Here is a 16,587-nt window from a genome sequence, read left to right on the forward strand (position 1 = left end):
TCAACTGTTAAAACCATGCAATGTGACGAATTTCATGGTCCAGCAAAAGCTAAACCTTCTTCTGACTACTTCAGTCTTTATTTGAATTATTTCCATTCAACCTTCTTTCTGACATGCTCACAAAAGAGTCTAGTACTTCACCGTAGTTCAAGTTTTCAGCGATAGCCTCTTGAGTCGTTGCTTGTGAATCTTGTTTCGTCGATACTTCTTGATTATCTTAAAGGACAAGTGACACACTTTTCACCCTATCTTTTCTTTTCATTAACTTATAGATCATCTTTTAGAAGTAAGTTTTTCCTGGCTTAGAACAAAAAATTATAATCAGGGGGCGCAGGGGGCGCGATTTTGCTTTTTATCACGTGACCCAATGACGTACATTGTGATAACTCGGAATTTTCCTGTAATTAATAGAAAGTTTACGAAACACGACGCGACAGGTCCAGACGAACTGAATTCGTTTAGAAGCGTGTTGTAAACGTTAATATTGCACTGTATACCAGTAGCAGCAATAACAAATTATCACAATCTACGTCACGGTGTCACGTGATTCATTTCCCGCCATAATTTGAAAAGGGTTTTTAAGTAGGAAAATGAAATCAGAGAGGAAAAATATTTCAACAACACTCTCATACACCATTTTACTATAAGTTAAAAGAAGAAAAAAATTTGGCGCCAAAAGCGTGTCACTTGTCCTTTAAGTTTTGCGAATGACCTCTCAACACTGGATGTTGCGACAGGTATCGTGCAGAATATTTGATAGGCTCTATCCAAATTAGGGCTTTCATTGTACAGTCAGGTTTTATGCTTATCCTTCAGCACCATCAATGGAGTTATATATTGCATCACAACTTACTCTCCCTTTCCCCTTCTCGTTGCTTTGGTACTCTGGGTACCAGACTCACTTTTTATAATCTTTAATTTCTGCAGAAAGGAGTGCTATTGAAAACAAGGCTCCAAAAAGTTGAAAAGTTAATGTAAGACATTTTAAAAAGGCCAAAATAACAAATGTCGACTGTATGGTAACTTTACTGACTTTTGGGCTCCAAGAGAGACAAATGCCCCTCATCACTCTCTAATAGCCGCCACTAAGTGGCGTTAAAAATTTCAGTCATTGCTTCAGAGTGGAAACAAAAAAAATTCTATTAGAAATTCCTTTGGCGTGAGAAACTAAAAAAACTGGAACCCCGAGTTAAAATAAGGACGTCGTATTTAAGATGCCCCTATTAAAATTTCCAAAGTGTTAAGAAACCTGAGTACCCCACTCTGACCTTTGTTTCTTCTAAAGAAATGAGTTTGTACACACATTCTTTTCTACAGAACAGGACAAAAGATTGGAAAGACAAGGAATGAGAGAAGAAATTAGACGATACAATATAAATTTAATCGATTAATTGAGAAAAATTTGTGTAAAAGTACAAAGGAAAAAAATACAGAAAATTCAATTTAAAAGTTGATTTAAAAAAGGACTAAAAAAGGACAAATAGGACTGAAACAAGGGCCAAACTACTTGGAAAATTGTCAGATTTTGGTGCTCGCTCCTGGGGTAGGCACTGGGCTAACGGGGGAACTTTCCTCAGTACATATGCTGTCAAAAATGCCCTGGAAAAAGCTGAGACTGATAACACTGAGATCTTTCATTACCATTACTAGAGGCGGGTCCAGACTACAGCAACCTATGCAGAAGCATAAGTCAGATTTTCACGACAACAAAATAAAATAGAAATATCAAAATTTTTAATCAATAGTTTCTTTGGCAAATTCTTCAGCAACGTCCGCCCTAGATCTGCCCCCGTTGATACCAACAACATGCAGAAGACGGGATATATTTTGCTGACTTTTTTTCGGTCTCTGCACAGAATAATCGAGAGGCGATTCTAGGCATTTTTCTGGTCCGTATATTCTGAATCCAGAAACATGTTTGTCCCTCGAGAGCCAACCACCGCTTGCTTGACCTCTTCAAACGTCTTGTAAGCCAATCAGAGTTTACTTCACCTCTGCAATCTTTGGCGAGAGCATAGGTGAGATTTGATTTAGCAAATCAGAAGCCGAGCTTGCCTCTGCAGCGGTTCAGCCTACCAATAGGAATCAGAGTTGACCTATGCAATTGCTTACAGTGGACCTATGCAATTGTTTGTTACAGCCAATGAAATGGCAATTGACAATCGTTGCTTCACACCCTGCTAATCTGCTAAGGAAGGAACGTCTGTTCTGTAGTCTTGTGATATGACCACTGTGTTTGAAAAGTGGAGGGCCCCAGTTCGAATCCTACCGGAATAGGTTTTCTCAATACCTCTTTCCTTTGAATTGCAGATAAATTTAGTCTTCCCTTTGCGAGTCGTTTCCTTAGAATTCCTTTCTTGAATCCCCTATTCAATATCAGAGATACAGATTCTATTGAGAAAAGTTTGGACGTTTCTCTTTCTGACAACCTTTGCATTGCATAGGTCTGAATTCAGGCTGGATCCGCGCCTGATTACGGAAAACTAGCTATGGATAGAAAAGGATTAGATATTTTTGCAGAACGATGCCTTCAAACCAACTCAAAGCCGACGCTGAACAGGCACTCTCTGTTTCCATCTTTGAGAAGAGTTTCATAAATACTCTACAGTGTTTAAGCTTATCATATCAATATGATTTGTTCAAAATTGTTATTTAAGTTTGTCACGCCTACTTAAAAGAGTTCTGATAGATTGAGCGGTTCTAAATAATAAGAAATCTTGATAAATGAAAACAACGAGAATAATGAGGTGTGCTTATCTAATGCATGATTAGGTTATTATATATTGCATGTGTTAGATTATTCAAACCTGATTCTGTTGGTTTCAATGCAAGCAATGCAAATGGATTTTTAAGCAAGGTAATTTTAGCACGACACCCTTCAATCTTATGCATAAGTTAGGACCTGGCCAGAATGTCAATTATCGCTGCACAAATATTTAGGCAAGCAAAGGCAGCTGGAGATTATCTTTAAAAATTGTTCATAAATCACAATTACAAAATTAAATGAAAAATGTATAAATATGGATATTTTTACTGTTATTGCAAGACATTTCGATTTGTATTTATCAATGTGTCTAAAGATGCTTGCCTTTGGTCAACAAAATGCAAAAAGTCTTTTGAAATCTATATGCAAATAACTGATCCGAAACAAGATAAAACTTTCAAAAGAAACCTTTTTTTGTGAAACTTGTTGAAGTAGAATGATTTTATCAGAATGCATCCATTATCAGAATGATTATAAACATTGCAATCACTTCATCTTTTCAATAAATAGATTCGACTTTGGATAAAAAGAACGGGCATCTTTGATTCGCAGAAGATTTACAGTCAAATGTAATGAATTATTTAGTGCTAATGCCAGTTGGCTTGCGATGAGTTATTCTAAAGAAGAATTTGGAAAAGAGGACAAACTAGAGACGATGCTGGTTGAAAATCCTATATGTAAGTGTGACAAACCTTGTTTTGGATCCAAAGTTTTAAGATACAACAACGCTTCAATTCTCAAACGTTAGAAAAGAATTATGAATCTTTTGGTGATATAGATCACTGATTAGTTAATCAAAGTTAACCAAGAGAATATGATCAACGTATTGTAACAAGCTTGTCATGGACATCCTTCATAATCTTGGTGCGCCAATAATCTAAAAAGTCATTCATGTCAAAGGGTCGAGAATACTTTAACAAGTTGCAGCACGTTTCCTGGTTATAACTTCGAGTTTGAACTCGAAGCAGTACTTTATAACTGTCCTGTACCTATTATGAGTAAGAACAAAGAATAAGTTGCAGCATGGTGTTCAACTCATGCGTGTCTAGTAACTTTTAGACTAAAGTAGCTTCTCAGTCCATCGAGGGTGTAACAAAACTTCTTTTGTTACCGTACTTAGCAAGCAATGCAACCATGCAGTCAATGATACCATTGAATGATCAATTTCATCTGGCAACAATGGTGACAATTTGTACCGTTGGAGCAAATGAGTACATAAGTGATGACACATAATTTATTGAATAACTTTGAAAAGAATATCCTTATATGAAGATTTATGTTAAAAAAGCAAAATTAACTTGTAATATCAATTTGCTCACAGCAGTTTCAACCTAAAACATATCAATATTTCTGGGAAATGCAAGAAAAACAAAGCATGGTGATAGGTGACAAAAAGTTTAAGTATGCTTTAGGTAGCTTTTTAGCAATCGAAATGTTTTCCTCTATGAAAAAAATATTTTCACAAATTAGCTGTTCTATACTGTTCTAAGCTATTCTTGGTTTAAGCACGTAATTAAAAGGAATGACCAAGGGCCGTATAACATTAACCTCTGCTCCTCAATAAGAAGAAAATAGCAACAAGGATTGGAAGAATGCCACAGTTATAACTAATTCTGTCCATCTTCAAAAGGACTGTATCACTCATTACACTTCATTGCCAAAACTATCATGTGGCTTCTCTAAAAACCTCAGAAAATCGGAAAGAGATTTATGAAACCCACCACATGCATGTCGATTTGTAAATATCATCATTTGAATCAATAAGCATTGCAAGTACCCTGATTGATGCTAAATATCAACAACCAAATCCTATTATTAGTTCAAATGGACTTTAGCTACGCTATTGATTATGACCTAAGAAAACCACTTATTCCTCAGTTATTCTTGCTTAAGTTAAAGACTCATTGCTAACAACGAGCCATTGAATTACGCAAGCATCCCATAATGCATTTTTAGATACTCTGAAATCAATTTTGGTTAATCCGTAGAAGTTTTCTGCCATTTTTGGATCATCGCCACGCTCGCAAAGGCCAATTGTTAGCAATGAGTCTTTAAAAACGACATAGAGAAGATGGCTTTCATGTTTCAATAATTGAATGAATTCCTTTTCCGTTCACTTTTTAATGAGGATATGCATCAATGAATGGCATAAAGGCAAGTGAAATAAAATCAAAGACATCTACTTGATTGAATCAGTAATCTCAATAAATAAAGTTTGCAGTGACGGGTAAATGATTGCTTAACATCTAAGAATCAACAACGTTGATATCTCATCGATATTTGACTTTGATAAGACCAAGGAGATCATACATTCATGATGTCTATTTGAAAGGAAGGTAAAGCTATCTGATTATTCTATTGAGTTTGCGAGAATATTGACAACAACATTAAGAATTCTTGCAATGATTATCTGTAACACAACGAAATTGTTTATGATTTTGAAATCAGCATTCTTAAATTAGTTAATATAATGATAAACCATTGCAGCAGCATCTTTTTGTCCAGTTTAATACAACCTTAAGGCATCTGTCTTTGTGCCTTAATATAGTTAAAAGTTGAACGAAAATGATATTCCGATAGAAATTCGCGTCAATTAAGCTTAATGATACCTATTTTTACAAAGCAATTTACTTGAGTTTCGTCTGTTTTTGATATTTTAATTGAGATGGCTGTTTTACCTTTGTTGAGAATAAAATTAGTTAAAGCTAAGCATAAGAATAAACTTTTTATTCTTTTCTCTGAATGCTTCTTTTCAAAGATACTTCCAGAATGGATTCATTAACTTTAATGTACAAAGCTAAAGCTTCCATCCTTCATTCAAAAAGAGACTCGCATTGTTTATCAAGCTTAGTCTCTTTCTTTACGATGGAGAGACATCGTGAATACTTTTATGTCGACGATTTTATCTCTAGTGAAATTCGATCAAAATGTTTGTTTGCGTATACACAGCAACTGAAATTGAATTAAGACCGATTGACACAAGACCAAGATTTTTCTATCAAAATTGTCTTTTAAAATTTTTCGCGCAATGTAAAATTTCATCAAAGTGTTTTATCAGGCAACAAGTGCGATGATCGGAGCAAGGTAATAAAAATGTCACTATAAAAATGATTAATTCTGCCTACCTTTGTTGATTAGTTGTTCCATGTTAAAGTCCTTAAGGTGACAGAAAAGATTTGACAGCAGAGATTTTCAAGCAAATGTCACGTCTTTGATATCAGTTTTCTTCTTCTTCATCATATTGGCCCTATTCGCACTGCATCTAGAAACCTCATAATGCGAATCTCTTATTGTTCTATTTTCAAAGGCAGCAAGGGTTTTTCAGGAAGTAGCTTAATTGGTAGAGTGCGAACAGCAAAATCTTAAATCTGACAAATTGTAACATTTCGACTAATTGGTTCCGTGGTAGAGCTCTGGAGCATCACAATCTCTTGAAAATCTATGATAACCAGCGGGTAACTCGACGGAGATGCCAGAATTATGTTAACACCAATAAAAAAGCCATGGGTGCTATTTGAAATCATATCACGATTTAAAAAGGTATAATTTCTTAATGGCAACCTTGGTGTTAGATAGCAATATAACATCTCAGAAAACTGCCCAATGAGAACAAGAAGTCTGACAAACTTTGTTAATCATGAAAAAGTTTTTTTAATTGATGTGAGAATATCAGGTTTGACAAACATTATCATATTTGCAGTGTGAATAGGGCCATTATAAATATTCCTGTTAAGAAAATCCACTTTCTGATAAAGACATGTCCATATTGGAAACACTTCTTTAATCCTACTTCCTCAAGAGAATCTTAATTGGCAGGCTTTATAGCAAACCTATAAGACTGTTAACTGTAAGATCAAACAATTTAATCATGTGAAACTTCAACTTTAAGCTTCCATAAGTTTACAAGCTTGCGTGCTGTACAATATAATAGATTATCACAAGGAGTTTAAGTAAAATTGCAAATTTATAAGCAAACCTATAAGACTGCTCTAAAAGTGTAAGATCAAACAATTTAATCATGTGAAACTTCAACTTTAAGCTTCCATAAGTATACAAGCTTGCGTGCTGTACAATATTATAGATTATCACAAGGGCTTTAAGTAAAATTGCGAATTTATAAGCAAACAAATTATTTGTTGATAAATTCGCTTTTTTCTAGTAAAATTTACATAAATTCCTTGTTATATTTAACTTAAAGCCAACGTTGTCACTTACACAAATACTCAACAAACATCTTACTAAAAGCCAATTGTGCTTGACTTAAGACCATTTGGCTAGTCGAGAAGACTTACAAAATTTTGGTAGAAATATTGGATAGATTTGAAATTTTTCGAATCACTTGTTTATTAGTCAAATAATTGATCAACTTTCTGAGAGTCCCCAGCAAGTAAAGTAAAGCATATTGCTCTGTGAAAACAATTCTTTTTTAGTATATAGGCTTTATTTCAGCAAAGGCCGGAGGACACTTATGTTCAAAGTTTTCAAATTTGGACAAAACCAAGATGTATTGAGTAACAGGATGAATTCTTTGACCGCAATTGCCAAACACCTACACCATTACTATGATAAATTGCTGTTGAAATGCTTAAATTTTGTAATTCGTCTATATTTCATGAAAACATACAGAGGACCTTGATTCTGTGATTTTGAAACTTAGGTATGGGCGTTTCATATCAGAAAAATTAGCGTTCCTGGTCGGTAACGGTGTTTCTGAAAAAAGAAAAGGTGTGGCTGGAGAGCAGAAATTGCAGGCTGGTTGTCGGGTAGACTGAAAATAGCTGTTAGATATTCTGACCATTCGATGTGAGCATTTTTGTTTGCAGTGAAGGAATTGCAACATTAATCCATCAATCTGTAGTGCTCTTTGAAATAACAAAAATTCTGTCTGATCTTGATTTCACTCTTTTCTTTACAAATGCTAGGCCATCTATGATGTTCTGCTTTTTTTAACTCTTCTTCGATACTCATCAGCATTACAACTTCGAGCCTATCTTCTCTCGAAAGTGCTTCATTGACGACACTTAAACTTAGAAAAAACTTTTGCAGTTGACTTAAAGGACTGAGGATGTGCATAAGACCTTGTAAGACAAGCAGATGTTGCCTTAGGCCCTATGTGCTGTCTAAATTTTGATATAGCACATTGAACGGTCCTTGCATTGCAAACAACCTTGGCTTGCCCTGTAACACTGTTTCGCACTTCATCTTCTGTACAGTTCCATTAAATTTTGCATTTAACGCTAATGCCTCTTTTCAGATGAGAATAAATTTTCTCAACGAAGTTAAGCTCATCTCTTTGATTTTCTACGGCAGCAGCTTGGGCCAATTTACAGACGCTTCTCCATTATTTATTTTCTATACAACTGCATAAGATTTTCGCATCTTGTTTTCAAAGCTTAATCATAATAAGCGGGTGTCCTTGAAATTCGATAATCATCTGCTAAATTATTTTGTTGTCTGCATTTTCAGAATTAAAGCGTGCTTAAAACGATATTCTCCACAAAAAGTTTCGGCTATATAATTTCGAAAGCCACTTTAATAAAATGCAAACACAATTCCCGTCCATTTTTCTGAAAACCACTTGCGACTCGATTTTTTACAACTCAGAGTTGGTAACTGCTTACAATCTTTTTCAAACTCGTCCAGAGCGTGCAACCTGGCCAATTCTTATCATCGTTTAACAACAATTCATCCTTCCTTGAGCATTTTCTGTGCGCTTCTTGTCAATTTTTCACTGCAAGCAGCAATAACCTTACCCTACCCTGCTTCATATTCAACAGTCAAGCAGAAGCAAAAATTTGATTGTTTTAATTAATTAGAATTTCCTAATCTTAATGCTATTACTTGAGTAAAAGAAATAGGCTCTTTCCTTCATGTGTCTACAAGCAATGCCGAAATTTTGTTTGGTTAACTTCTGAATCAGAACTCCTCACTTTGCTGGCTGTATTGGTTCAACCCTCACCCCACCCAGGCAAAAGAGATCTCTGTGCGTTTATGTGCTGACCCCCGGTTTTCAGAAATTTTAAGAAATATACGAAAAACAACGATGTTGATCTTTAACAGTTATAAGTCAGTACTCTAAACTTTCCCCATCGACCAGTCTGACATAAATTATCACCAAAAAACCTTTCCGGAGATTTGCAGAGAATATGACGTCATACGATTTTTATCTCTAGCTTACCCCCGGAATCGACAGAAAGCAGCACACCTTCTTGAAATGTTCTCCACTCCCCTAGGTATCACAATAAAAGTTTTGTGCTTTGTTCCAGTCTGTCACAATCTGACCAAGAATTGCCGTTAAAGGACTGGACGAAAAGTTCCTTTCAGCCAATTTAGCCTTGGTGTTGTTATAAAGTGTATCGTTAAATATGAAATGGGTTTTTTACAATTAAGCACTGAGACAAGGGCAGTCAAACATAATTTATGGCCTTTTCGTAGCAAAAGAGAAGTAATGAAGCCCATTGGCAGCTTATAGGGTCACAGCGGAAAATCCATTTATCTATTCAATGGTAAAAACATCTAAAACCGCCATTGGCATAAATGCTACCATGGCTCTTATCAATATTGATCGTAAATTATTAATCTCATCAATAGGTATGGTTGAAATCAGTAAAATGCCGATTGACCACAAATTATGGTACCTAACTTGGTCATTTGGAATAATTCTTGTATCAGCTATTCAATAGATTCATTTCGAAAATCAAAATTAGTCTGCGGTATCTGTTTCTAAAGTCACAAACAATCTTTTACAGCATCAAGTGTTTGACTGATGGGAAACTTTGAGTATGAAGGTAATCATCAAATTCATTCTTTAACTCTCTTTTTATCAATTTGCTAAGCTCTGACTTTGTGATAAGATTGAATTTTTAAGAAATCGCTCCTCTAACATACTATCTCAGCATAGATGGAGGGGGTCAAAACAGGACAAAATCCCCTGTAAAGCTAAGCAGTTATTTTTTCAGAAAATATCTGATTTCCTCGAAAATATAAAATGGTTGTTTGTTTTCTTTCTAAGTGTTAATTTGAGTGGAAATACTTGACGGCTGAATGTAACTATATCTAAAAACTCTCGCTAAAATTTTGTCGGAAAATCTCAATAATTTCTTTCTGCTAGGAAATTTTCGATTTATGCCACTGATCTCAATAGATGACTTCATCCAGCTTTTGAAAAGAATCCTTCATCGGTCGGTTTTTCGAACAAGACTTCAATGTTCATTAATCGCTCCATTCTCTTGTAGCCTTCCAGAATTGTCTTCAGCATCATTTTCAGCTATTACTTCACATTTACTCATCCTTTTTATGGTATGTAAAGGTTTTTTGTATGTTTTGAAGACAATGATATTACAGGCTTCTCTGGTTCATCAGCCGTAATGCCTGACTTGAAGCGGCATACTTCTAACGGTAGATCTAATTTTTACCGAGCTTGCGAACACTGGCGGTAAAACATACCCAGTTACAACAAGCAAATGCGAATAATACACCGGGATCCTTGAAGAGTCATTGAAAAGTAGGCCTTTTTGCTTGGAAGGAGAGATTTTGGACCTTGAAAGCTTAATATTCCTCTGAATACATGCTTTAAAACATAATTCTACTCGCTGAATTTCTGTTTCTGAGCATGTCATTTCTCTGAATCTCATTTGAAGTCCCGTTCTAGGAAAATTCTCCCTTGCTGAAACACGTAGCATTAGTTTATAGCAACAACCTGTCATATTTTTTTGACGCCAGAAAATTTGTTTCTGCTTCTAGTTTTAAATGAAGCCTTTTTATTTCTCTAGAACCATTTCCTTACTTGTTTATCATCAGCAAGAAAGGGAGACTTTGTTTTAAGCCAGACACTTTGGGAAATGATCTTCAACTAACTGTAACCGGATGTTGCCGTACCTCGGCTAGACCTAAATTTGAAAATAATCAGATTTCGTTCTACAATGCTAATTATTGCTATGGTGGATCAATCTCAGATGGCAGCAAATTGCAGATAGCTTCAGGTATGTAGTTAATGTCATATTCTATGTTTATTACCGCCGTTGTCTTTATACCCCATGACTTGACTAGATTTGAAATCAACCTGATATTAAAACTTTCATCCATGAACAGGAAAATATTTTCCCAAGAAGCTTTTCTCGATGATATATATCACTTGACGATTATAAGAAAACGGCTAAACAAGAAGAGACTAACTAAAAAATAAAGAGCATATTCAAAATCACAATAACTTGGAAGAGAATACACTCATCTTCAAAGGATTGTTCATGGAGCTGTTATTGAAAACCTTTTTCACTCTCTTGTTTAAAAGAGTGCTATTTTTCTGTTCTCAATTTATTATTTCAACTTTCTGCAGAGTACTAAAAGCCCAACTACGTTATCTAGATTCAATTCTGGGATATAAAAGTCTCTAAAATTTTTTATTCTATAGTCAGAGAGGTGGCCTGGTCAAAGCATACTTTCTTGAAACGGCTAATGCTACTTTTTCTAAAACTATCGCTAAGTTTTCAAATCGAATGAGATGATTTAGGCTCTATAAACCATTTCCCTAAGATTATTTTTTCTTGTTCATTCAAACATCACTGTTATCGAAGAGAGAGTATAGAGGGTTGGGTAATTTCTTGGTGTTATGAGCATTGCGAATCTTCATTTCAGTCACAAAACTAATGCTAGATTTTCTTCAATTTATTTTCCAATTCTTCGACCCTTTCAGAAATCTCTGCTAGAGGCTCGACTATCTTCTTGTTTAGCCAAGGTACAATAGGGTGATGATCTCTTTGGAGTTACAAAGAGCACCAAAACAAAAATACAAATAATGGCGTATCAATTGTTTTACGTGCACTTAATTCACTACTTTAATTCGAAGCATGCAAAATGCGTCTTTCGTTCAAGGTCTAAAACTTAAAATATCAAAAATAGTGGACTTGAGCCTCTTTAATCAGAAAACACAGGCAAAATCCTTGCTGATTTCTATTGATCTATATAATACTTAACAAATGTACTTGAAATAGGCATTAGTACTGCGTAACTTACTATGTTAATGTGTAGTATGATTTTCGAATGTTTTTCGATATGAATCTTTCAACAAACATGTCAGAATATGTCATGCAGGTTTCTAAATGCTTAATCAAGTGTTTTTGCATTTATTTCATTATTCTTTTAAATTCAATTTAATAGGATTTGGATTAGGATTTCTTTAATCGTAAGAGAATTGTTATCAAGAGACGAATTGTTCGTGTCAAAGAAAGTAAAGATGAATCAAAACAAAGTAGTAACTGTCATCAAGCTTTGAATCAAAAGTAATGCTTACTTCAGTGTTACTTACGTAGCAAATTTTTGATAGGAAATGTTTAGGATTAAAGTGGGTTGTATAGACTGCTGGCAAACTTAGCATAATTTGATTAAAGGAACAAATGCCAGTGATTATTTTGTCCTTGCTAAAAAATTGACTAAAAATGGGTGTGTTTGAGGAATTATGGAAAACATTTCAGTGCTTGGCCATGAAAAACATTCATGACATTATAGGAATGCTAAGGCATTGTCTTATAATCAATGTGATTCTATTTGGTTGAGGAAAGGGCACCAAGATCCGTTGGTAGACGGGTCGGGTCAATTAGAGATATCATTTTTATGATTTTTGCCTGTTTGAAGATTGTTTGAGTATATCGTTCATAAGTAATTACAAAATGTCTCCCTGACCCTATTGTATGTAAATAAAAAATTTGTATTTCCAGGATCTTGTGCTACCATTACAAATGGAACTACTGGATTTCTGCAGGTAGAATCCAGTTCTTCAATATATTGCTTAAGCGAGGTGGAAAATTCGCCAACTCTCAGAGCATCATGCGGCACACCAGAATATAAATTCATGGCAAACGGTAAGAAAATTCACTAGCAATGTGTATTATAAAAGTTAGCAACGTAGGCATACGTCACAAAAGAATATTTAGAGCATTGGGGAAAATGAGCTTGCTATGCGCGCGATGAATAACAGGGGCTACAGATGTCAACACTGCTCACCCTCATAACAGAATATGAAGGCTCCCACGATTGTAATAAGACTAATGTGTAATTTAAAAAGGTTGGAAATATGCTTTAATTTCTAACAATCAAGGAACAGAAAATACATCTTTACACAGATAATTTATCTTTTGTTTGAACTTTTCCACGTCATTATGTATGCGCCTATAGGGCTGTCAAATACGCGAAGAGAAGTGAGCTCTTTGACGAGTGAATTAACAAATGGTTACAAATGAAAGTGTGCGAATAAAGGAGAAGTTACGATAGCAGGCAGCTCGATGGACTCCGGAGGAAATCTTGCGACGAAAAATTGATAAAACAGCAGTATATAGGGAACACCACAACGCGACGAGAATAAACAACAACAAACACACAAATCAGTGATGGCTTACAAATGAAACCCTACGAAACATGATTTATGCCACATTAGTACATATTCAGAAGAAACAATGCCTTTTTACGGTACCCATTATTACAAAATTGATTTCAGGACAAATACACCACATTGTTTTGAATGATATAAGATGCATTGATAGGTCGATACAATCAAAACAAGGGCAGCACCAAGCTGACATTGTAAATAAAAAGGCTTTAACAGTGTCTTGATTAAAATTTAATTTGAAACTGATACAAATTACAACCTGGAAGTGCGTTTGCATACAAGTACATGTTTTCACACAAGCATCACCACAAAAAACTAAATCAACCATGATTTTGATGCAATAAGCAGAAAAAGGACGAAAACCCACCAACATTTAGAAAGCGAAGGACATTTTGCAACCAAAGTTTTGAGAATCCAGGAAAATAGACATGTTTTTGCCATTACGATTAGGAAACGATACGTTTAAGAGCTGTTTTCAGCTTTTCACATTCCTTATCGATCACAAAGTCACATTCATAAACAACACTAACGGCCAGTTTCCTTCACTTTCCACAAAAAGGCAATAAATTCAAAAGAAATGATAATAACCAGCGAAAACCTTGATGCTTGGCAATTGCTTTGGCAATAGTTTCATTTTGTAGAAAAAGTTAGATTTTTCTGTAGGTCCCATTTTTTTCTTGGCAATTTTTCATCTGAATATTTCAATGTAGTTACCTACTTTGATATTTACCTGCAATTTTGTTTGTTGTTTCAAAATAATGGTTAAAAGTTCTTTCTTGATTTACCTTGATTAAGCATTTATGTTTTGTAAGTCTCATCCAGTAAAATGTTTACGAGATTTCCGAAAACGGTTAACTTTTATACTTTGACTTAGATGCTTTTACTGCATGTGTTGAAGCTATGTGGAGTAAATGCAACCGCAATTCCGAGCCGCCATGACCAGCGTCAAGCATTTTCCCCCTATGCTGACATTAAGTAGGTACCATTGATCTCCGTGGTCGTAGGTACATTTTTCGTTACACCGAGGCTGAATCAAAATGGCAACTCCAGTAGGGAATACCCAGGAAAAGAAGAAAAAGATAGCCTAACAAAATAAAGTGGATTTTGAAAGAACAAACAAGAGTAGTAACAATATATGCTGATTTTAGGAGTGCCATTCAGCGTTGTCACAAGAATTCTGTCACAAGACATGCTTACAATTGACCCATTCGAGAGAGCACTCGGGCCAATAGTCATTTAGCTCAAATTTTAAACCGATTTGCGTGTGGATATAAACATCTACACCCTTTATTTGCAATGCAAATTTTCACGATTCTGACAACAAGCCTCGTTTTCACAAAGCCCATTGCTAACGAAACAGCAATATAGAAAATGTGTATGACGCTGGTCATGGCGGCTCGGGTTTGCAGGCGCAAACACTCTACATTGTGGGGAAACACGAGGCCAGCAGTTGAATATTGAGTTCAGAAAATGTCAAGAACAGGTTAGGTGTAGGGAAGAGACTAGCATCCAATAAAGATAAATGAGTAACTATCCATCAGTAAAATTATCGATTTCTTCCATCTATCTATACTTATCTTTTAAAATAAAAGCAAAGACATGAATTGAAAGCCACAAGATTGATGCGAAAAAAATGTCAACTAACTAAAAATCTAGCTATTGCTACAACACAAAACGGTGACTGCCGATTCTGCAAAACTATAAAGATTTACATGATTGTTGTCATTTATTGTGAATTTATTGCCTATTTTGGTAGAAACGGGGAACTTTAGTCGGCAGTTTAATGTTACAAATTCCACCTTGTGGATTCTAGTTGAAGGGAACAACAGGCAACATTGCCGCTAGAAATAATGTCGGCTAACTAAAGATCTAGCTATTGCTGCAACGCAAAATGGTGACTGCCGATTTTGCGAAACTATAAAGATTTACATGGTAACTGACATTTATTGTGAATTTATTGCCTATTTTGGCAGGACGGGGGATTTTAGTCCGCTAATAGCTTCACGACCAAAATTACTCTGAATGTCTTTAATGTCAAAGTTGTACGAAGAAACAAAAGGCCTTTGTTGAGTTTTTTCCCAGTCGCTTGATAGCTCTTTACTACGGTAAAGCATGCGAAGCAAATATGGTATCATGGAAACGGAAACGAAAACCCATGTCCATGAAACCACCATTTTATGCCATATCTATTCTCTTCCAACTCTTTTGCCTCTACAGAAACCTTCGCTGCAGTGTCTTCTTGCCCTTTGTCACATCGTTCTGCTCCCCTTTGAGCATTAGGGATGTTGAAGCACATAGGCAATTGTAACAAATATTTATAGATACGGGACAAGATATCTAGCATGTTTTTCCAACACATATCAATGTACGGCACACTATAATTTGAAACCTTGTAAGCTATCAATGTGATCTTGTTTTGACAAACAAAGTCAGTGTTGAAAGATTATTACTCCTACGAGTCTGATCTACGGTTATTCTAGTTCATTCGACTGTGATACAAAAACTTACAAGGTTTATATTTTCCCTTACTACCATCTAATTAATCAGTGTGACCATATTCTGGAGCAATCCCTGAAGTTACTGTAACATTTTAAGGAAGTAAAGGAAGATGCAATATTTGAATTTTTTATCTTGTCTTATTCCACCTGGAGGTGAAACCTGCAAATTACAAGAGCTTCTAGCCTAAACTTGTTTGTTAATACTTAAGGAAGCTTTTGATTAAGGGAACATTTTATATTGGAAAATCATTCAAAGTAATTTCTGACAAGTGTATATGCAGTTTTTCTTTAAGAAAAGTAAAAAAAGTTATATTGATATCGATTCAAGACAGAAACTAGTTGCAAACATTTTTGCTCTACTTGTAGGAACATGCCCTGTTTCAAAATACAATTCCCATCGTAAGTATTTAACCTTAAAATCTTTTACTTAGAGTAACTGGTAATTGAAAATTTAAATTCAGTCAGTTTCAAATATCTCGTTTGTGCTGTTTTGAGTATTTAATCCAAAAAGTCGAGCATTCTATTTGAAAAAATGTGGTTCTCATTTCTTTACCATTGTGGTTCTCATTTCTTAAGTTCTTATCCATATATTATTCTTTCAGCATATGCTTGAGTCCAATAAGAAATTTCAAACATATTCCGACCTATTTTCCAACATAATTTTAGCCCTTTTTATCCGTTTTTAGAAGAATTATGTAGACCATGTTTTGATAAAAGTGGGAGGGGCTGGTGATGACCCCCTTTTTAGAATTTCACACTATTGAGAAGGATTTCCTTGCTAAATTAATCAAGCAGGATTGGAATGGATACCAAAAAGTGAAAAAGCAATCTCAACATGGCTACAAAAATAATCATTTTCTAGGAATCGATTAAATTACGAAAAAAGTTATATCCAGTTACAAACTACTGCATTTAATTTTGTTGCAAACATTAGAGAAAAGCAA

The 16,587-nt window shown here is 35.0% G+C and overlaps 1 protein-coding gene across 4 annotated transcripts in view; it reads left to right on the forward strand.

The window, feature by feature from the left end:
• LOC135688461 (uncharacterized) overlaps positions 1–16,587 on the forward strand; it is a 60,367-nt gene that overhangs the window by 7,112 nt on the left and 36,668 nt on the right. Inside the window, exons 1-6 of one of the 4 annotated variants that reach the window (XM_089114091.1) lie at positions 3,138–3,441; positions 9,514–9,552; positions 10,000–10,063; positions 10,537–10,746; positions 12,478–12,621; positions 16,010–16,042. In XM_089114091.1, the coding sequence (XP_088970217.1) occupies positions 9,547–9,552; positions 10,000–10,063; positions 10,537–10,746; positions 12,478–12,621; positions 16,010–16,042 (457 nt within the window). In that variant the 5' untranslated portion in view covers positions 3,138–3,441; positions 9,514–9,546. The other 3 variants (XM_089114092.1, XM_089114093.1, XM_089114094.1) reach the window with 3 other exon arrangements.

This window comes from Rhopilema esculentum, chromosome 19 (assembly GCF_057945365.1).
Source record: "Rhopilema esculentum isolate cy_ngs chromosome 19, ASM5794536v1, whole genome shotgun sequence".
NCBI lineage: Eukaryota > Metazoa > Cnidaria > Scyphozoa > Rhizostomeae > Rhizostomatidae > Rhopilema > Rhopilema esculentum.